Genomic DNA, 24,264 nt, shown 5'->3' with positions numbered 1-24,264 from the left:
GAGAGCTTTAATTTAAAATATACCTCTCCTGAAAGAGAAACACTGTGCTGGAAATATGAATATGAATCCTAATTCTCTTCTCCATGATGCCATCCATTTGAAGAGTTTGCAAGTGAATTTCCTTTCTTGCTAATGCAAGCAGAATTGCTAGTCTATCTAGCTAGAATAATCACCTCAAGTGGTTCTTATGTGAAGTAATGTGACTACCTAGAAATGGAAGATAAGAAATGTTCAGAGAGTAAAACGGATGAAATTTCATATTCACAAGTGAAAAGATGCACGCAAAGCCTCAACAAACATGACAGTGACTCTAACAGTTAACTGGAAGTTGAAGTCGAGCAAACTTACAGTAATTTGCTGAATTGAAGGCAGGCTTCTCCAGTACATAGCTTTCGGCCTCATCAGCCACCCTCTTTCCCAGCCCAAGGCAGGACACACTGAAAACACACACACACACACACACACACACACACACACACACACACACACACACACACACACACACACACACACACACACACACACACACACACACACACACACACACACACACACACACACACACACACACACACACACACACACACACACACCTGCTTACAATATCTTCCATTGCTTCGCATTAAAACCAGACTGCTTACATCTGCCTCTTTAATAAGCAAACTTCTTCCCACTAGTGCCAGAACAAGACTAACCCTAATGTGTATTGACTTTGCGTGGGTCTATTACCAATGTGAAGAAAGGGGATGCTTGGATTGGTCAGTGTACGTATGTTAAGTGTCTCTCACTGGCCCTGCAACCACGTTCATTCCTCATCAAGACAAATATTTGTTCAATACTTAAATGGATGATTGAGGGTCATCGTACAGCAGTCCCACTCTGGTAAAGGATGAGATCTATTGAATGTGTTGGTGCTTTTTTTACTAGATTCACGCTGATTTTTAACCAGAAGTTGAAACAACCGAGACATTCATTGTGGCAGATACTTCTTCAAGGGCTTTCTAAAGGAGGCCCTTCCAGGAATTCCAAGTGTTCCAAAGACATATTGTGCGGTGCAGAAATCTGCTGCCGTATCTCATTCCACATGGGTAAATATGAGTGAGACGATTACATCTCATCTGGAAATATTTCTCCATGCTCCTTTCCCCAGGGCTGGGGACCCCCCCAGCAGATCACAGAGGAGGGGAAGAAGAGAGAAGAAAACAGAGTGGAAGACTGAAAGAAAGGAAGGAAGCCCCATTGGCCAGTGTTTGTTCCTGTTGTTCCTCTCTCCCTCATATTTCCACCCTAATGAGATCACCATTACCCTGCCTCAGCCACAGCCACCTGCAGGGGAATATGTGCTCCCAGCTGTCCCAGTAGAATCACAGCTAGAATAGCGAATGGCTAAGTTAGCGTCGCTATTATTTGCTACTGCCTTCCTGACACCTGAAGTACTATCACCCCAAATCCAGATATACAGTATCTTGGTAGAATCATATCTACAGCTCTGGAGGCTTTAATAGATGCCCACGCCACTCACTCATTGCCTGCAGAACCAAGAAGGAATCCGCTATGTGTCCAGGAAGAAAATAACTCAGAAGGGTACAAAGTTGTTGCGAATCAATGTGTGCGTCACAAATGGCACCCTATTCCTTATGTAGTGCACTACTTTTGACCATGCCCAAAATAGGGCTTTGGTCCAATGTAGTGCACTAGGTAGGGAATGGGGCGCCATTTGGGATGTACACACTCCTACTCCTACTCACAATCAATACATCTGCCTATGCATGGCTGAGCCTTTACTCCATGACCCTTACACTCTGAAATGACTGTTACAAGCTGCGCTAGCTAGACTCTCTTTCCTTCTATGTGTCGCTCTTTCCACAGTGATTATATAAATCTCAGGGGTGGATGAGCAGATGTGTAATTACAGAAAACACTTACCAACTGGTCTTGGTGTGTGATTGCAGGAAACCGTTGCCAACTAGCAGGACCTAATAGACCTGATGCATTCCCTACCCCTGAGCTGGCTCAGTGACCAACCACACAGAACGAGACAACCAACATTAGGGCAGCAAATTGTGTGTATGCTGCTTCTTTGTCATTTGCGTCACAATATCTTTTGAGAATGTGTATCTTAAAGACACGTTAATCTGAGCTGATGTTGAGTCATACTGAGATAATCTGAAATGTTACAGTGAAGTAACTATACCGTCACCCACTAATATCCTCTTGGGTAATGCTTTGATGCAATTTGGTTCCAAAACCTGTCTACGCATCATACAAGAGGACCGACCGTTCTGATGATAAAATAGCAGGATTGAGAGAGACAGATTGTGGCTTAATGGCCCTACACTTTTGAGGTGAAAGCCAACAAATAGCATCTGAGCTACTTTCAACATAGAGTACAATTTCACGGCCAAACATAATTAACCTGCCGTGGATCAAAGCAGGGAAAAGGCTAGACAGAAACAAAGATGGTACTGTCTATTAGTGATAGGGCATTGACTGTGTCAGTGACATCAACAGTGTATGTTGTCCTCAGCTGTTGCCACACGGCTCATAGAGTAACAGGTAATGGGAAGGGGAAGACTTTACTTTTAAAGCACACTCACTTCCTCTGCAGCTGTCTTTCTGGCCAGCTGACTTCCTGTGTTTAGCTGATGCATCCCTGCTCTGTAGCCTTGTGGTGTCTCAGGCCACCAGAATCATTGGTTCCGGGGCCATGTGGAAAGAAAGCTCATCGCAATCACCCACTAATGGAATTACATTATAGGTGAGACACGACCTACTCAACAGTTAAAATAATCAACAAACGTTCTAGCTTTTGTAGCACTCACGTGGTGTTTTGTTTGGGCAACGGTCAATGAGACATTCTTGAACTTTTGACACGTTCTGGAAGAACTTTCTCATGTTGTAACATGGCATGTTGTTGTGCTGTACACACTGATGCCACTCAGTCGCAAAAATTGGACAGCTTGTACATCTTTGTGTGCACAGGCCTCCTCATTCCAGTAGGCCATTTACTCTGCTCTTATAGCCCTGGAAACCAATCAAAACAAACAGAGAGTATACTGCATGACGCCAACCCTGCCTCTCTGCTTACTTCCTTTAATTGTGACTGAACCACATGGTTGTGCAAAACAGCATGGGGATAGCAGCTTGTAGTTGTTATCTATTGTCACAAAGTGTTATCAACAAAGGAATGAATGCACTGGAAACAAGATAGAAGACACAGCACATATGCCACAGTTTACACAATGGAAAACAGTCATCAAGTCTTTCCAAGTGCATAAGGTAAGCTACTGCATGACAGCAACCGGATGACACTTTTTGTTATCAGAAATATTTTGATGGTGACCTACCAAGTAGAATTTGGTGGTTGTGGATTATGAAATGACATTGCAATAAAAACAAACTGAGAGATGCAGGAGTTATTTGAGGGAAACTAAGTGTCCATCTCTTCACAGCAGTGGAGGATCCTCAGAGGAGGAAGGACCATTCTCCTCAGTGAATTTCATAAAAATGTGAATAGTAAAACGTTTAAAAAGTTATCCCTTTTAGAAAAAAACTATACTAAATAAAATCACGTCACCAAGCATTTGATTAAAACACACTATTTTGCAAAGAAGGTCTACTGTAGCCTCAACAGCACTCGGTATGGTAGCACAATGGTGTAGCCGGAGGACAGCTGCTTCCGTCCTCCTCTGACTTCAATACAAAACTTAGGAGGGTCATGGTTCTCACACCCTTCCATAGACTTACACAGTAATTATGACAACTTCCGGAGGACGTCCTCCAGCCTATCAGAGCTCTTGCAGCATGAACCAAAAATCGTCCAAAAATCTCAAATTTGGACTCATCAGACCAAAAGACAGATTTCCACTGGTCTAATGTCCATTGATCGTGTTTCTTGGTCCACCCAATCAAAGGATCAGAGTATTGATCTAGTACTGAAAGCAAAAGCTAGAGCTAGCTAACACTGCAGTGTATAAAATGTGGTGAGTAGTTGACGCAAAGAGAGAAAGACAGTAGTTTAACAGTTTTGAACAAATTAATTTTCTCCAAAATGAAGGAGAAGCAAGAGAGATATATATAGAGAGAGATTTTGTCATTTTTTTCACTTTCAGTTTCACTTACTTAGCTAGCAAATTCAGGTAGCTAGTTTAGCCTACTGAAACACCCTGCTCAAACAGAGGGATGCTATGTTAGCGAGCTGGCTATGACTATCCAACACAACACTCAAACTCTTCCAAGTCAAGGTAAGGTTTTGGTTTTACAAATTTATTGCCACCTTGGCCCACAGGTGTAACTGCTTATTGACTGTACACTAACGTTATTGCATGATTGCAGCGGGTTTACTAACACATTAGTTCTATTAGGTTTGCTGACTATGATGTTACTTTAGCTAATATGGTGACAACGATGTAGGCTGTGTGTAGTGGTTATGATATGTTTTGGCTTGGAAAGTTTTTTTCGCCTGGTCACAAACAGCTGATGTGTTGTGCATTGAAGTCCACAAGCGAAATGTGAGAGGAGGAGAGCGCATAGAAGGAATACAACGTGGCTGCTATGAAAGTGAACTATTTTTTACGGTGTATTAATTTAGCAGATTCTGTTGAAAAACAGAAGCAAACGGAACAAAACGGGGATAAACATACCTGGCAAGAGTCAAGGCAGTATTGAATGTCATTGTCTGTCCATGTGTCACTGTCTGTAGCCTCAAATTTGTCTCTCAACCTGTGTGCACCTACGTTGTAAACTTTCGTTCATAGACTAGCTTGAAGCAACCTCATGATAGGTATAGGGAAAATTTGAGTATCATGTAGTAGCCTTAACCTATCGCTGTTACATTGAACTGGGTGAATGGAACACGACCAATATGCTGTAATAGAAAAAAATCATCCTCCCTCATCTTAAACGGCACTGACCGCCACTGCTCCACGGTGACATACAGTACCAGTCAAAAGTTTGGACACACCTATTCATTGAAGGATTTTTCTTAATTTTTACTATTTTCTACATTGTAGAATAATAGTCCAAAAATCGTCCAAAAATCTCAAATTTGGACTCATCAGATCAAAAGACAGATTTCCACTGGTCTAATGTCCATTGATCGTGTTTCTTGGCGCAAGCAAGTCTCTTTTTCTTATTTGTGTCCTTTAGTAGTGGTTTCTTTGCAGCAATTCTACCATGAATACCTGATTCATGCAGTTTCCTCTGAACAGTTGATGTTGAGATGTGTTACTTGAACTCTGTGAGGCTGCAATCTGAGGTGCAGTTAACTCTAATGAACATATCCTCTTCTTTTCTTGTGGCGGTCCTCATGAGAGCCAGTTTCATCGTAGCGTTGGTGGTTTTTGCGACTGCACTTGAAGAAACTTTCAAAGTTCTTGAAATTGTTTGATTACCTCATCAAGCTTGTTGAGAGAATCCCAATAGTGTGCAACGCTGTCATCAAGGCAAATGGTGGCTACTTTAAAGAATCTCAAATATAACATCTATTTTGATTTGTTTAACACTTTTTTGGTTACTACATGATTCCATATGTGCTATTTCATGTCTTCACTATTATTCTACAATGTAGAAAATAGTAAAAAACAAAGAAAAACCCTTGAATGAGTAGGTGTGTCCAAACTTTTGACCGGTACTGTAGGCCTGAAGTTACATTACTCACAATGCTCTCCGTGGGTTGTATACACACACACAGGCAGAGGGGCTTGTTAACACTGCTCAAATAAATAAAAGAGTTCATTAATTTAAATCACAGTAAAAATGGACAGAGGAAAACTTAAATAGACCACATTAGACATTTTGTTCAGAGGCAGGGAGGTTAATAAGGAGTGCCCAAGGTCACTGAAGAGAGCTGCAACCTAGACTCAGGGATAGATGTAAATCATTTAGTATGTCATGTTATGTTTCGTATGGTATGTATTCATCTGTAGATGTTCAGCATCCATTTTGTACGATATGTTACGAATTGCAATCTGTACAATATGTTACGAATTTTCTATACGCATGATATGTTATGCATTCCACTTTCCTGTGGCTAATGTTAGCAAGGCTAGTGGTGAGGGTTAAGGTTAGGGTTAGGGTTAAGGTTAAGTTTAAGGTTAGGAGTTAGGGTTAGGGGTTAAGGTTAGAGTTAGAGGAAGGATTAGCTAACATGCCAAGTAGTTGCAAAGTTGCTAATTAGCTTAAATGCTCAGGTTGTTAGTGACAGTCGCATAATACGGTCCACCAATCCTCCCTGACCAAACTCCCTCCTTTCGTTTTTTTTGGCTGAAGTAGCAAATCTGTCTTATGTAACATATCATACTAATTTGAGTTGGTGTCACAGGTTAACATTTAATATGTCAGAGGCCAGGCTGGTGGAAAAAGGAAAACCCAAGCCACCTCACTACAGCTTCTGAGAGCTCTAACCTTGACAATAATGATCTACTGTAAGAGAAACATTCCAACCAAACCTTGATTTACTGTAAGGGTATAGTGCTGCTTGCAAGTATTTCTTTCCAACAGTAAAACACAAACAAAGTGCTCTGGGTTGATATTGGGTGTCCAGGCATTCTTGCTAGGATTTGTGAATCATGTTAACCCTAACCCTCCCGTTAGATGCAGGTGGTAGAAGAAAATAGTCACTGACGGATTTCTACCATACAGATGAATGTAAATATGCTTTTCACAGATAATTATTTCTGCAAATGTCCTTTGAGGGCCAAAGAAGCTGAACACTCCCATGTTTTGGCACTAAATAAAACGATGACAACCAAAAGAGCATCAAAGAAGAAGACAGGATAGAGTGTAATAACCTCAACGGATTTAAAGTGATCTTAGTCAAATGTTACTTTGTAATGTTTATACACTCTGATACGCCTAACTGTAATTCTGCTTATATGAAGAAACCCTTTATTGAGTTAAATTATATTGTCTGTCCTTTAGTTTTTGTGTCTGGCTGAAAGCAGAAGGGTACGCTGGACTTAAGAACATGTTGACTTCTGTTTCTCTTCATGATGAACAACATCACCATTCTGTAAAGCTCAAGCTATTCTTCCTAGAAAACATTCCCAGAACCGCAAGTGACAGAGCAACATTCCCAGAACTCTGCGGGAAAGTTATTTTTCAAATAACCAAAGGAGAACTTTTTGGGAATGTTCCGGGAACATTTCTGTTCTAGTTGGGAGCCCTCGTTTTTCATTATTCTGTGAATCTTTCCCCAGATCAATAAGACAACAGTTACCCAAACTTATAACACATGAGAACACTCTCAATAAATCCTATATTATCACTCTTCATCATTACAAAGTATGTGCTGATCAATGTTCACAGACAGCAGCCAGATACTAATGACTGTGCCTATCCTGAAAATAGCCTAATTGGCTAATTGATGGATTTTGAGTCAGCAGCAGCAGCACTGTAGATGGATGGGAATTGAATTTGCGGACTGGTTGAGGGAAGGATGTTTATACACAAGGCCAATCAAATCTCTTGATGTCAATGTCTTGAGAACCAGTTAAATGCTAGTTTGGACATGTAGTAAACAGAGGAGGTCCTTCATAATGCATTCTTGGCAGAATTGTGTGGCTTGTCAGCAGAATAAAGTTTTTAAGATGATGCAAATCATAGCTGAATGAGCTCTCTCTAGCTTGGTGTATTTAGCAACCAGCCTAGGAAACACTGTGCGTGTGCGTGTGTGTGTTTGTGGTTGATGGGGAATTAGGGGAATTAGGCTTTACAGGGCACCCTTAAGTGACAGATCACAGAGATGTTCAGTGTAAGCCCTCAGTGAGGGTATAATTGTTGTTGGGAGATCCAGGAGAGCTCACCACGCAGCCCTCTTTGTGAGCATCATCGCAGATATGTAGTATGTGCTGTGGCTCCCGTAGAATCTGAGTCAAGGTACCGAAACAGCATCTGTGTGTGTGTGTGTGTGTGTGTGTGTGTGTGTGTGTGTGTGTGTGTGTGTGTGTGTGTGTGTGTGTGTGTGTGTGGGTGTGTGTGTGTATGTGCACGCGCATGCATGTCACTGGCACATTTCATTAAATCATTCCCCCAAAAATGGTTGAGTGTTTTGAATATAGTTTTGCTGTTGGCATATTTGTATATCCCCGTCCTTAAGTGTTCATAACAGCATCAGTCAAAATAGACCGCTCATTAGTAAAACCACAGATCCCACTGTCACCCTGACAAAGACCCTGAGGGCCGTCTTGTACAGATGTGTGTTTATTTTTGTTCAAAAGGGAACAGCTAGGATGTGTGTCATTCTGTCACTGAAATCCCCCTGTCACCCTGTCACTTGAGGTCACGATGTCACTGCACTGTGTGTCGACAGGTCACATCTCTATGCACTGAGGTGACAGAAGTGACACAGTACTTTGTTTTCCTTTGGTGGAGATGGCCCCAGAACAGAAAGACACAGAGATTTATGACAACAATACGCCAATCAGGAAGAATCTCTCTCCAGTGAGGTAAAGCATTCAGACAGGACTAGCACATTCCATCAGCATAGGGAGATTTCCTCTTGCAAAAGGTTGCTCAGCTGCTCTGTGAATCAAGGCCAGTTCATTCCCCACATACTGCCTGAGGTAGAAAATGGAGGTGGGTTTGGACTAATCGAATGATATAGTATTTCATGGGAGTTATAGAGGGCAGAATTTCCCTGAGAACCGACTGAGGTAAACCTATTTTGATGAAATGCCCGAGGGCATCGATAATTCATTTGGAGGAGACATGACCGCAGACATCAGGTCAGACAATCAGTGGCTCATGTTGAATGAGGTCATATCATTTTGATAATTCTGCATGTACCTCAGCAGGAAGGTTGTATAGGCTATTTACCTCTGCACAGATTTTGCCTACACACCTCAGAGCATAAATAGAAAGCAGACCTACTGCTGCATCTGTTGTTCTGGGACCATATCTAGTCAGAAATGGAACAGCTCTCATTTCCTCCTCTCTCTCTCTCTCTCTCTCTCTCTCTCTCTCTGTCTGTCTCTCTCTCTCTCTCTCTCCCTCCCCCACTTTCCAACTGTTTTCTCTCCTACTTTTCTTTTCCTACTGTCTGTTATATGATCACTCTCAGGAGTGTAACAAACTATTCAACTAGTACAGAAACTATTTGCATTGAACAACTATGGAATATCAACAATTAAAAGTCACCCCTCAACTTTCGCTCCTCCTGGGTTGGTACTGACTCGGCACACCCTCCTCGTGCTGACAAAAGACACATCCATTCAGCTCATTTACTGCATTCTTGAGTCTCGGTTAGACACCTGAACAGAATAGTTCACAAATAGGCCAGGGCTCTGTTGATATTATCTCCCAGGCAACCAAAGATGTGAGTGAGAAGCTAGAGTTCTGACCTCCACTCTTAACACAAGATGGAGATTTAATCCTATCATGTGAGCCCCAGATCAGTTTACAGTCTGCATTCAATCCCCCAGTTTTTCCTTCACTTCACATTGTTCTTTTTTAATTAATTTGTCATAGATATCTTTATCGAGATTCTTTTGATGCCGAAAGCTGCAACCACAGCCAAGAATTAAAAATCCTTAAGAGTCTATTGACACACCCATGGGTCAATCTAAATAATAAAACAATCCCCACCTGTCAGTTTGGGCTAGAGATATCAGTTTCTTGCATGGGCTGCGTCAAATGTTATTGGTCACATACACATGGTTAGCAGATGTTACTGCGAGTGTAGCAAAATGCTTGTGCTTCTAGTTCCTACAGTGCAGTAATATCTAACAAGTAATCTAACAATTTCACAACAACTACCTGATACACACAAATGTAAAGGGATGGAATAGGAATATGTACATATAAATATATGGATGAGCGATGGCCGAGTGCCATAGGTAAGATGTAATAGATGTATAAAATACAGTATAAACTGTATATATGAGATGAGTAATGTAGGACATGTAAACATTATTAAAGTGGCATTATTTAAGGTGACTAGTGATCCATTTATTAAAGTGGCCAATGATTTGAGTCAGTGATGGCTGTTAAACATTCTGATGGCTTTGAGATAGAAGCTGTTTTTCAGTCTCTCGGTCCCAGCTTTGATGCACCTGTACTGATCTCGCCATCTGAATGGTAGCGGGGTGATCATGCAGTGGCTCGGGTGTTTGTTGTCCTTGTTGATCTTTTTGCCCTTCCTGTGACATCGGGTGCTGTAGGTGTCCTGGAGGGCAGGTAGTTTGCCCCCGGTGATGTGTTGTGCAGACCGCACCATCCTCTGGAGAGCCTTGCAGTTGAGGGTGGTGCAGTTGCCGTACCAGGCAGTTATACAGCCCGACAGGATGCTCTCGATTGTGCATCTGGAAAAGTTTGAGGGTTTTAGGTGACCAGACAAATTTATTCAGCCTCCTGAGGTTGAAGAGGCGCTGTTGCGCCTTCTTCACCACACTATCTGTGTGGGTGAACTATTTCAGTTTGTCCGTGATGTGTACGCAGAGGATCTTAAAACTTTCCAGCTTCTCCACTAATGTCCCATCGATGTGGATAGAGGGGTGCTCCCTCTGCTGTTTCCTGAAGTCCAGTCATCTCCTTTGTTTTGTTGACGTTGAGTGAGAAGTTGTTTTCCTGAAACCGCACTCTGAGTGCCCTCACCTCCTCCCTGTAGGCTGTTTTGTCGTTGTTAGTAATCAAGCCCACTACTGTTGTGTAATTCACTGCATCCGCTTATGTCGGCCTTCTGCATCTGCGGCGCAATCTGGTTGAGCTACAACGGTGTTTGTCAGACCATGAGACATCCCAAAATCTGTCTTCTCACTTAAACGTCTGTAACGCTAGAAGTGTCATGGGACTCTTCTGAAGGTAACCCATACAAACAAATGGAAGTATGGAGGTAGTTTTGTGCCAACAAAAATAAAGGGTTATATAAGCATAAAAAATATATATGCATATACAGTTGAAGTCTGAAATTTGCATACACCTTAGCCAAATACATTTAAACTGAGTTTTTCACAATTCCTGACATTTAATTGTAGTAAAATGTCCCTGTTTTAGATCAGTTAGGATCACCACTTTATTTTAAGAATGTGAAATGTCAGAATAACAGTAGAAAGAATGATTTCTACCACATTCCCAGTGGGTCAGAAGTTGACATACACTCAATTAGTATTTGGGAGCATTGCCTTTAAAATGTTTAACCTGGGTCAAACGTTTTGGGTAGCCTTCCACAAGCTTCCCACAATAAGTTGGGTGAATTTTGGCCATTTCTCCTGACAGAGCTGGTGTAACTGAGTCAGGTTTGTAGGCCTCCTTGCTCGCACACACTTTTTCAGTTCTGCCCACAAATTGAGGTCAGGGCTTTGTGGTGGCCACTCCAATACTTTCACTTTGTTGTCCTTAAGCCATTCTTCCACAACATTGGAAGTATGCTTGGGGTCATTGTCCATTTGGAAGACCCATTTGCGACCAAGGTTTAACTTCCTGACTGATGTCTTGAGATGTTGCTTCAATATATCCACATAATTTTCCCTCTCATGATGCCATCTATTTTCTGAAGTGCACCAGTCTCTCCTGCAGCACCCCCACAACATGATACTGCCACCCCGTGCTTCACGGTTGAGATGGTGGTCTTCGGCTTGCAAGCCTCCCCCTTTATCCTCCAAAAATAATGATGGTCATTATGGCCAAACAGTTCTATTTTTGTTTCATCAGACCAGAGGACATTTCTCCAAAAAGTACGATCTTTGTCCCCATGAGCAGTTGCAAAACTTAGTCTGGCTTTTTTTATGGGGGTTTTGGAGCAGTGGCTTCTTCCTTGCTGAGCGGCCTTTCAAGTTACGTCGATATCGGACTCATTTTACTATGGCTATAGATACTTTTGTACTTGTTTCCTACAGCATCTTCACAAGGTCCTTTGCTGTTGTTCTGGGATTGATATGCACATTTCGCACCAAAGTACGTTCATCTCTAGGGAGACAGAACGCGTTTCCTTCCTGAGCGGTATGACGGCTGTGTGGTCCCATGGTGTTTATACTTGCGTACTATTGTTTGTACAGGTGAACTTGGTACCTTCAGGCGTTTGGAAATTGCTCCCAATGATGAACCAGACTTGTAGAGGTCTACAATTGTCTGTCTGAGGTCTTGGCTGATTTATTTTCATTTTCCCATGATGTCAAGCAAAGAGACACTGAGTTTGAAGGTAGGCCTTGAAATACATCCACAGGTACACGTCCTATTGAATCAAATTATGTCATTTAGCCAATCAGAAGCTTCTAAAGCCATGACATAATTTTCTGGAATTTTCCAAACTGTTTAAAGGCACAGTCAACTTAGTGCATGTAAACTTCTGACCCACTGGAATTGTGATACAGTGAATTATAAGTGAAATAATCTGTTTTGTATACAATTGTTGGAAAAATGACTTGTGTCGTGCACAAAGTAGATGTTTAACCGACTTGCCAAAACTAGAGTTTGTTAACAAGAAATTTGTGGAGTGGTTGAAAAACAAGTTTTAATGACTCCAACCGAAGTGTATGTGAACTTCCGACTTCAACTGTAAATATTTCCTGAGCTTTCTTATATCACCAGTCTTCTTTTTTGTTGCCATTTATGATTGTGTTATTCAATGCCTTTCTATGGGCTATAATACTAAAGGCCAAATTCGATATTTTATCTAATATTTTTTTATATGAGAATGACCACATTGTTTTTTACGGGTAAGGTAACTGAATGCCTCAAACCGCAAATAAAAGAGTTGAACTCCCGACGTTGACACATTTGTTGCAGTAGAAGCATAGTGCCGGTTCGTGCCTCGGTCTCGACGCATCTTATTGAGATATTTTAAGAAACCATCCATGTCATTGAACAGTCTCAGGAGATAGGCAAACCATGTTTAATTTTTGGAAGAATTTGGATTTTTTGCAATTTAGACAGCTGGCTTGTGGGACACGGGGGTGGATTTTCATTATATGCACCAATACTCTGAGCCAAATATCCAAATGCAAGTCTCCACAGCGGAAACCGAAGTAGCATGACCAATGCTCCTCTCCAATCCCCACACAGGCCTCTACCCTCTGACAAGGGAGACAGACAGTATGCACTGGGGGGTGCCTTGCTGGTAGTCTATAGTAGCCCATTCAAATATCAAAAATATTCAATATATCCTGTACAGTAGAAATAAGTGGTGGGAATAGCAAAATATTGTCCTTTTGCGGCTCTAGATATATACCGGTAAGCTTTGCTGCAACATTTTCAAAGTGTGTGACTGTGCGGTGTTGTGGATTAATGTCTGTAAAGGGCTTAGCCGGTTCCGTTTCAGTCCTACTGCTACTGAGCTGGCAACACAACCAAATCTGCTGCTTTGAACACTACAGACAGAAACCTTTTGAGCTTTTATCTTTAGAAACAGCTGTGGTCCCTTTTACTCCCGGACAGATAAGGCAACCCACAAACATGACACTACTCAATTCTCTCACTCTACCATGAGATTAACTCTACCTACATGTACCCCACTAACCGGTGCCCCTGCACATTGACTCTGTGCCGGCAACCCCCTGTATATAATATTGTTATTTTTTTACTGCTGCTCTTTAATACTTTTATCTCTTATTCTTATCTGTATTTTTTTGAAACTGCACTGTTGTTTAGGGGCTTGTAAGTAAGCATTTCACCGTAAGTAGGTATTCGGCGTATGTGACTAATAATGTTTGATTTGATTTAGAAGTTAGCAACTCAGAGCAGATGGTAGTAGATGCCACCGTGTGTGGTATTGCGTAAGTCTATCATGGCATTAGAGGCAGTATCACTTAATCAAGTGACTTGATTTGTGTAAACTTACCTTCGAAAGCGAATATCAAAATACCCCAAAACATGCTAGAACTCACAAAAGATCTCTAGCATTTAGTGTTGTATGTGGTTACATAGGAGTAGCCAGTTGGGCATTTGAAACATGTTGTTCTAGGATTTTGCTAACTGCTTTAAGTGGGGTAGACTTTCTTTATTCACAGTTGCACAATGGTCTTTCAGCTCTGCAGGAAGGCAGGAGTATGCCCTTTAACCGTTACCATAGAGACCTCTGGGGGCTATTGTGACTTTGGCAGCTAGTGACCACCCTGCAGAGCTGCCTGCAGAAAAAGATTCATGCCGAAAGACGCTAACCTGCTCCCGTAGCCAGGGTTGTCAAACTCATTCCATGGAGGGCCTAGTGTCTGCTGGTCTTTGGTTTTCCCTTTCGATTAAGACCTAGACAACCAGGTGAGGAGAGTTCCTTGCTAATTAGTGAACTTACTCTTTGTTTAAACAAACGCGTCGTGAGCGGTGGCCATGGCAAGTGTCCACGTTAAAGACAATGAAAGGGTGTGAAAGAGAGGTTGTCTGTTTTTAAATCAGAACTTTTTTTATGGGAAGGAGCAAAAACAAGCAGACACTCTGGCTTCTGTGTAATGCCTTTCATTATGGTTATTTCCATAACATTTTCCTCCTTGCATTTTTAAACCATCACTGTATGTCAAGTGAAGCACTGTGTGTTCATTTCATGAAAACAACTCCATATATATTTTTTTTATATTTACATTTATTTCCCCTCCTTTTGCCATTGAAACATTGTTTGGTCTTGCTGGCATGTTGATACAAATGAGTCTGCCGCTACAATGTTACCTTGCAAAATGCTCTACATTGATTTGCTCATGTTGCCAAGAGGCATGCTAGAAAGATTAGGAATCACCGATAAATAGGCTTCACCAGACACAAATATGCAATACTTGTACGGGACTGAAAGATGAACAAAATGGTCACATTTACGTTACATTTCAACAAATTCAATGCTGAGGGACAACACTCATAGCGATGTTGTAAACGTTACGGATCTATACCCATTTCAAGTAAAGTTTTACCCTGAAAGGTAATGCTGTCTAAAATGAGGTCAATGGAAGGTTTAGTGTTTTGATGGTCTGTAAAGGTTGAACATGAACCTGAGCAAATACCAAGCTGAGATGTTTCTCGTCTCGGAGCTACACCCTCCGGTCAACACAGTTGGATTTCACATTGGCTGAAAGAACAGGTTATGGCGGCTTAAAAAAAATGGCGGATAGAATAATAACTTCAATGAAGTTAAGAGACTATCCACCTTAATATGCATTGTTTCTTCTCACCATAACACAGACATGTTGCTTTTCTCTCTAAAATGATATATGGATGGAAATATTAAAATACTTTCTCTCCCAAAAAAAAACAGAAGCAGTTTTCTTCCAAAAATGTTTATTTGCAGAACTATTTACAAAAGATGGTCATTAGCAATACTTAATTCAAAGAGTCATAATAAGTTATAGCATAAAAATACTGAAGCACATTGATAACGCAGGAAAATAATCAAATCAAATCAAGAGTTCAAAAACTCTTATTTAGAAAAGAAAGGTTAACAATCATTTCAGATAATCAAATATATCATTTAAATTGAAATAGTAACTTAAACAGCAAATTAGTCAAATACAAAACAATCTGTAGAATGCTGCAATACTGAACAGCAATGAAAGATCAGATAATACATTCATACATACATTTCACTATCATGCATGCTGTCTTAAGTCCTTGTAAAAAAACCCAGACAAAGGAAAGTTCAAACAACAAAAAACATGGTCGACTCAAGAGCGGAAAATAGTTTAAATTAGGCATGAATTTATATATTTATATATGTATATTTCTGTACAAATAATGAATATTTGGCATTATATTCATCCTTATTATTGATGTGATATCTAACAATTCAAAATAGTTTAAGCTAAACATCTACCTTTATCCAATCAGACTCTTTCTTCCATGTTACATTCCAAAACCCATGAGAGGGCATTTATTAAATATACCCACAAAACAATAAATTCTTCACCATAGGTAAACATACAGTGAAAGCTATCTCCCCTCGCAAAACATTTAGCAAAAATAAAAAATTGCACAGGTAAATGGCGCCCTTTCTTTTCCCTGGGAAAGTTGTATTGGCTTTTAAAGGCTAAAAACACAACGACTGTCAATGTGAACAATGAATGCACATCTGCCCCGAATGTCCATATAGTTGAGTTACAGTGCCTTCAGAAAGTATTCAGACCCCTTCACTTTTTCCGCATTTTGTTAACGTTACAGCCTTATTCTAAAATGGTTTAAATAAAAACAAGCCGTAGTAATGTAAACATAATACCCCATAATTACAAAGCGAAAACAGACTTTTTGAAATTTAGGAAAATGTATATATATAAAAAAACTGAAATACCTTAACATAAGTATTCAGACCCTTTGCTATGAGATTCAAAATTGAGCTCAGTTGCATCCTGTTTCCATTTATCATTCTTGAGATGTTTCTACAACTTGATTGGAGTCCACCTGTGGTAAATTCAATTGATATGACATGATTTGGAAAGGCACATAACTGTCTACATAAGGTCCCACAGTTGACAGTGCATGTCAAAGCAAAAACCAAGCCATGAGGTCGAAGGAATTGTCTGAAGAGCTCCAAGACAGGATTGTGTCGAAGCACAGATCTGGGGAAGGATACCAAAACATTTCTGCAACATTGAAGGTCCCCAAGAACACAGTGGCCTCCATCACTCTTAAATGGAAGAAGTTTGGAACCACCAAGACTCTTCCTAGAGCTGGCCACTCTGCCAAACTGAGAAATTGGGGAGAAGGGTTTTGGTCAGGGAGGTGACCAAAAACCCGATGGTCACTCTGACAGAGCTCCAGAGTTCCTTTGCAGAGATGGGAGACCTTCCAAAAGTACAACAATCGCTGCAGCACTCCACCAAATATTATGGTAGAGTGACCAGACGGAAGCCATTTGTCAGTAAAAGGCAAATGACAGCCCGCTTGGGAGTTTTCCAAAAGGCACCTAAAGGAGTCTCAGACAATGAGAAACAAGATTCTCTGGTCTGATGAAACCAAGATTGAACTCTTTGGCCTGAATGCCAAGCGTCACATCTGGAGGAAACCTGGCAACATCCCTACGGTGAAGCAAGGTGGTGGCAGCATCATGCTGTGGGGATGTTTTTCAGCAGCAGGGACTGGGAGACTAGTCAGAATCGAGGCAAAGATGAACGGATCAAAGTACAGAGAGATCCTTGATGAAAACCTGCTCTAGAGCGCTCAGGACCTCAGACTGGGACGAAGGTTCACCTTCCAACAGGACAAAGACCCTAAGCACACAGCCAAGACAAAGCAGGAGTGGCTTCTGAACAAGTCTAAAAAAAATTGGAAAACCTGTTTTTCCTTTGTCATTATGGGGTATTGTGTGTAGATTGATGAGTGGAAAAAACTATTTAATACATTTTAGAATAAGGCTGTAATGTAACAAAATGTGGAAAAAGTCAAGGGGTCTGAATACTTTCCAAAGGCACTGTACATGTAGGCCTAGGTAATAGCAGGGGAATGGGAGACCTTGTAGGCAGAACCCTCCATTGGCATTGACTAAGGAATAAAGTGTTTGGGTGGCAGGTCAAATTAGAAGGCCATACTGTAGATGTTGTGATGTAAAGGCCACAATGCATTGAATGAAGCTTATTGCTAAACGGGCAGTGGTCACATTCAGTCCATGTGGTTTTCAATGTAAAGCAGCTCTGACTCGCTCAAACCTTTTAAAATAAAATAAAATAACATTGCCTCAAGGAAATTAAGAAAGAGCCCATGGTATTTTGTGGAAGGTCAGTGGCCAAAATCAGTGATAATGATAAGAACAACACTGTGCTCCTTATTGAATCAAATATTTTATGAGGAGAGAGAGAGACATTCTTAGAGTGAAACTGCACTGGAAAAAAGGAAAAAATTGAAAGAAAAACTCAAGCAAAGTTTACAGGGCCATAGAAAATCGTGTTGGTGTCAAAATACCTCAAGACGAATTGTTCAAAATAAAGAATTTAGGGTGCCATCTTGAGGACATTTTGTCTTACTGCTGTGTAGTGTGTGTGTGCGCGTACCTGTGTTTGTGCGCTGATTGTCAGAATAAACCAATCTCTGTAATTCTTGAGAAAGAAAACAAGAAAAAACAAGTTCAATTAACTTCAGCACCTTTACTGACTTCTTTGAGGTTTATAGCACAACAGCCCACCAAACACATGTGCCCAAGACGATGTAGCAAAAATGTCACTCATGGAACATTGTACGTTTTAGCCCCTAAAAGAGTTCCACACGTAAAAGGGCTGCAGAACAAAATATCACACCAAAGAACTTTGATATGATGCAATTTGTTATTCTAAATGTCTGTTTATACGTGTGTTTAGCGTTTAAGTCTGATGATTTCCAATCATTAAAATGCAATCAGGAAAGCAATTCATCATGGACATACTGCATATTAGATGAGGGTGATGTACCGTGGGTTCAATAGAATATCAAGCTGCTTTCAGAATGACCCATCAAGATGGCCAGTAAGTGTGCAAACACAGACGTTTCTGAAGATAGATCAAGATGACTGAAAACGTACTGAGATCTGAACTGTGCACAACAATTCAATTCTTCAACCTTCTGAAGACAATGTCCACTTCCATAAAGATCAGCAAACAAAGATTCATTTCCACTGGGGCCATCGTGCGTTAGAGGGAATGTCTGTAGAAATGGGGACATGGTGCAGGCTGGCAGGACTACTGCATAGGACACAGGCGTGTGGTGGCCGTGTGTTGTCACTGTAACTGACTCTCAAACCTTGAGGTAAATAGCTGTATGTGTGCCTGCCTGTTGTATGAAACACTATTGCACTTTTTAGCAGGTCAAGTTTAGTCAGTCTCTAGTTTGTGGTAACGATAATAAGCCATAAAGCATTGAGAACTGGGACGAGGTTACGATATCATAGCAAGGAAAAATACTCCCTGGGATGTTGTTTTTCTCTGCCATCCCCCTCCGAGCCACACACACACTCGCACACACACACACACACACACACGCAGGGCACACACAAATGCAAACACACGTACACACATAACCTATGTTCGCTCCTGTTGCATTGATTCAGTTTGATTCGGATGAAAAATGTCTACGCTGCACTTTCTGTTGGTCAAAATAAATCAAAGACCATCAACATACAAGATTTCATGATGATAAATGATGTACAGTGTGTACCAATCACGAAGACACTTGCATACCGGTGACATAACGTAAACTTGGGGCATGTACCAATAAATATGAATCACCAAACCTGTGGATTACACCAAAGGTAACATGTCCCAAACCCCCCCCATGATTAATGGGAACAATCTCTACCTGTGAGAATGAATGGATGCCAACAATGACAGATCTTACCAAAAGCATAGTTTAAACAATCACACAAAATGTATCAATTCAATTTTCACATCATCTCATCCTCTTCAATTATCAACTTGTGCTGCAGTCATAAAACAGTATAACAATTCAAAATGATCCAATGCTAATCCAAACTACTAATATGAAGGCATTTGGATGAAAACAAAAACAAGCTAGCTTTCCTCCCAAACAGCCCTTTGAGGTGACATTGCAACTCAATCAACACAACCAGAGATGGCCAAGCACTCTGCATGGCATCGTATTCCAACCAAAGACCTCAAACATTCATTCATAGATTCTTGTAAGTCTGATTTTAAGGCACCTAAGGATATTTTCCCCCATCGTACGTAGTTGCCAAACTTGCAAACCCTCCTTAGATCATGGGAAGGTATACGGTATGGGACAAACATGATAATAGAGTATGTTTGAGATTGGAGAAAGGGCAATTCACTTTCTACGAAAACAAAAAAAATTGCTGTCTCAATTTATGCACCTAATGTAGAGGGCCATACATTATAATATCACACAATATGAATAACTAAAGACTAGGAAACGATAAAGGGGAAAGAAGAACGTGAAGATCCATGAACTATTTGCCTTGGCCAATCTATCATGTTTAATATAATCTTGAAATTTGGTGTTATGTATCAGTGTGCAAATTGGTAACTGTGGTGAATAGTTACGAGTACGTCACTATAGCAGCAGTTGTTGACCCTGTGGTTATGAATCTTTCAGATGAGACCACCACGGGTGTGAAAGTGACGTCATTTCAACGATCATACTCTAATCTAATGGGAACCTCTGACTGTTTTTCATTAAGCTATCAATGTCTCTCACTTTCTGCTGTTACCTCACTTAGACCAGACATGGACTTTGTGTCCACATAGAATCACAATACTGTACTGTTTGCTTTTACACAGCACCTACACATCTCCTATGACCATTTTTGTTGTTGTTGCATTGTTAGTGACTCTACGTTCGTATATGATTTTGCTTTCGATGTGTTTAAGGCCGTCTGGTACGTAACGGTTTCATTGAGGTTCACAGCAGAGAGAGACCGATGTCAGGAAATGAAATTGGAGACGTTGAGTGGTTAACCAGAAGCTATAGAGGAACGAGGAAAGTCCCAGTTTATTCAACTACTTTCCACCCTTTTTTAGCAAAATATTTGGCAACGTATCTGACCAACTGAACTGTTGCTTACTGTGTGTTGCCCTTTCAAAAGGTCGCAATTAAAAATGGTCTCAATCTAGGCTATGTGGATATATAACAGCTCACCCTGTTTTTGCATCACATTCTATTGAAAATTCCTAGTCGACCACTGGTGCTAGAAGCTTACAACCCTAACATAACAAGTATATGGGAATAAATGAATTATACAAAAAAAAATCCAATCTACTGTTCATATGGGTAAATGGAAATACTATATCAATGACACGCAGTACAACACAAATGCCAGTATATCATGTCATCTAGTATAAGTACAGTTTCATTTTTTGAAGGAAATATACCGTTTATTGAAACAATAAGCTCCAAGTGTGGTGTTGCCGAGCACCGCCAAAGCAACAGAGTAACGTCAGAAAAATGTAAATGCCTTGCTCTCTCTCTCACTAGAATTCCCTAGACCTTTGACTCCGGCTACTATTACAGCAACCCTCTTAGCTCATGGCAAGATAGGGAGTAGAAATACCTCATCGTACGTATTGTCAATAAACAACTTTTAAGCAAAAATGAACAATGCAAATAGACATTTTGCAAATCTGTTTTTTTCTTTCTTCCCGCAAGTCAATAGCCACCATCTTTAATTGCAGATGCTATGGGCACCATTTTAGTAAATCTCTGTTATTAAAAAGTCCTTGAGTGTGTGTGTGTGTGTGTGTGTGTGTGTGTGTGTGCGTGCACATAGGACTGGGTAAAGGACAACCGTTTCAGGTAAAAAGCAGCACCATTTACTAGTAACTGGATAGTGTTAAAGTGACATTTGCACCTGTCTGTCCCACACTACTTCTGTAAAAAATACTTGATTGTTGTGTGCCGGATGGGATAGAATGTGTGTGATGTGGTCTCTAATAGGTATAAGTCATCTGTCTGTTGGGGCACTGCTCTCTCCACCCCATCGACAGTCATTCTTTCACAGCGTCCACTATGATACAATTCAAGTTCAATGTAGTTTGTGATGTTGGTCATTGGGTATATATGTGATAGATTACATTATTTATCACCATTATTATCATTACAATAGTACTGGACATCAGGGGATGGACACAAAACTCAAGGTGCAGATTGATGCTGTGTATAGAACAGCATCATAGACATATTCAATAGCAAATGTTCCATTTTTTTGTCCTTGCAATTCAACTGCAACAATATCATGTGAGTGTCATTTACTACATTTCCCTTGGAAATACAAACATGAATAGTATATATAAGGTGCAAAAATGCATTATATCATAGTCAACTTTTTTTTTTTTCATTAAATTTGAATTTTTTTCTCCCTTTTAAGTGTTTTACAATAGTGTTGCAATGGAAACATGGATCAGACGAATAAATGCACTGTACAACCCATATCATAACCATGTTTCAACCTTACGACAAAGCCGTTATCGTAACTGAAAATGCATAAATGCAGCCCTAAGGTACTTTCCCAGCTAGCACATTACGTTCTGAGAACCATAAGTTTCTTAGAGCATGGTGACCGGGTGGTTGTCCCATGGTTATTTTGCATTCAACATTCCCACAACTTTCTGGGAATGGTACAGGATAGTTGCTTGGCTTTGGAACCTTCTCAACACATTTAAGGAACTTGACAAAAAACACTTTATTTTCTTGTTATTTCATTACTTTAACAGAATGTTTCCTAAAAGTTCAAACATGGTTACATTTAACAGAAAAAGGTGTAATGTTAAAGGAATAATGTCAACTGGTTTGACATTGGGAATATTCTGAAATAGTTCTGAGAACGTTAAGAAACAACGTTATTCTGTGGGAATTTCAGTACTTTTAGTGTAAAGTTTTCTGCAGATTTCCTCACGGTTCTATTTAAAGCCATTGTTTTAAGAACATTGACAAAATGTTACATAAGAACCACGAGAAAAAAACATTGTAGCGTTCAAAGAACATTATAATAATGTTATTTCAAATCTTATACATCTATTCTCAGTGTCAACAAAACTCTCTCTATCCTCTTTCTTCGTAAGTGTGTTGAGGTGTGTTGTCCCCAATAATTGGGCGCCCTGGTCTTAATGAGTTTCCTTTGAAATGGGGTCCGTTGGAATATACTAAAATTAACATCTTTGTATGAGTTTAAAAAACATGGCATGCTACTGTAGCTCCATGCTGCTGTCGCAGTGAACTAATTCCATGGACAGAGAACAGAAGATCATAGGTTTGAATCTCACTGACGCTGTGCCAAAATAAAAAAAATACATGTGTTTGCATGATTCATTTCCGTGTGTCCTATCTCTGCTTGGAGTTCAAAACAGTCAACCTAAGCTAGCAGTCTTATTGAAACGTTCAGTGAACGTTTTAAGTGATTCAAAAACCTCAAAATAACCTTAATATTTAGTTCCAAACATTCACAACATTTAGAGAATGTTCTCAGAGCGTTATTTGATCACCTTCAAATAACCTATAATTTCCGTTCTCAGAACGTTAATAAAACCTCCCATGAAAACATTCAGGGAACCGTAGTAAAAGGTTCTCAGAACCTCCGTGCAACCTAAAAATGTACATTCCCAGAACGTTTTAAAAACGTTCAGTTTTACCGATCAGGAAACTTATGGCTTTGTTCCCAGAATCAATTGGAAACCAAAAACTTCTGTCCCACAACTTCCAAGGAACTAAATGTGCTAGCTGGGTTACTGCTGCATGTCTTTTTCACATCCCATGTCTCAGCAATGTTAGGCAGTGGCTGCAGCAGCAAGCCTGGTAAAAAGTGGTGTGAGTACGTCCCAAGAATAACAACGGAACTACTATACCCAGGATGCTGTGCGACCATATCAGATGTGATGACTACTCCTTGGTCTCTACCATAGAAATAGAATAGACCCCATAGAAATAGATTTGAATTCTATGTCTATGGTTTTTACCCTAGAGTGCCCACTGCAAGACTGAGGTATTTCAATAGCAGGTGTTGATCAATCGCACTACATATTCCCCCCACTTTGACTGACAACCCACAAACATGGGGGAGACATTTCCAGACTTCTATCTTGACAGTGAGTCATCACCACCTCTGTGCTACCACTGGGGAGTAGTAGTCTCCGCACAGGGTGATTTAGCCCAAGACCACTGATGCTGGTGAGATTCTCCATAGAAAAGTTGCACTTTGTGATTCCTTTTGAACACGGTGGGAAAATACTGATATTACCCTTACTTTACCCAGAGGCTCATAATACATGATGGCAATGCGAAAGCTCTTGGGGGGGGATGAATACATTTCCAACAAGAGAATTTGTTACAGTATAGAAAATAATAATTTTGCTTGTAATTAGCCAAATATAATTGTGATGGTGGATCAGTTCGGTTAAAGGGGAGGTTGTAGTAGCAGCTCATTATAATGGGGTGGAGGGGTGGTGAATATTACCTCCGTCTTAAAGGGGAGAGGACATCAGAAGAAGGGCAATAGATGGAGAGAAACAGTAAGAAGTGAAAGTGAGAGACACAGACGACAAGAAAGAGGGAGGAAGGAGTCTGGGTGACACCCACTGGCTGGGTCTGGGATATGGGGCCCGGAAGGGGGCAGAGCTTAGGGTCAGGCTAGAGGGGTAAATGCTTGGACCTCAAAGGCGGGTCTGGGCCTCGGGGATGTAGATCTCGATGCTGTCCGCCCGCTCTGTGGCTGAGTTCTGTCTGAAGGAAGCCGCCCGCTTAGCTGCCATGAGGCGGCGCCGTGCCTCCTGACGCTGGCGGTCCTGCAGGTCCAGAGAGCGCTCCCGCATCACGCCGCCACGCCCCTTCGGAGGCCTCTTTGGCAGCGGGGGAGGCCACTTCCTCTCCTTTTTAGAGAGTGAATGAGAGATAAAGAGAATGCGAGCGAGAGAGAGAGAGAGAGAGAGA

At 40.8% G+C, this 24,264-nt stretch overlaps 1 protein-coding gene across 1 annotated transcript in view; it reads right to left on the bottom strand.

Annotated features, from left to right (window-relative positions):
- Positions 1-22,006: 22,006 nt before the first annotated feature.
- dlgap2b (DLG associated protein 2b) overlaps positions 22,007-24,264 on the bottom strand; it is an 86,722-nt gene continuing 84,464 nt past the window's right edge. The window contains exon 12 of the mRNA XM_036985298.2: positions 22,007-24,203. Coding sequence (XP_036841193.2) covers positions 23,988-24,203 — 216 coding nt within the window. The 3' untranslated portion in view covers positions 22,007-23,987. The remainder of the gene's footprint in view (positions 24,204-24,264) is intronic.

Source organism: Oncorhynchus mykiss, chromosome 8, assembly GCF_057628025.1.
Source record: "Oncorhynchus mykiss isolate SJ-2025 chromosome 8, ASM5762802v1, whole genome shotgun sequence".
In the NCBI taxonomy this organism is placed as follows: Eukaryota; Metazoa; Chordata; class Actinopteri; order Salmoniformes; family Salmonidae; genus Oncorhynchus; species Oncorhynchus mykiss.
Note: the sequence above shows the minus strand (reverse complement) of the source record. Positions and strands in the feature narration are given on the sequence as shown.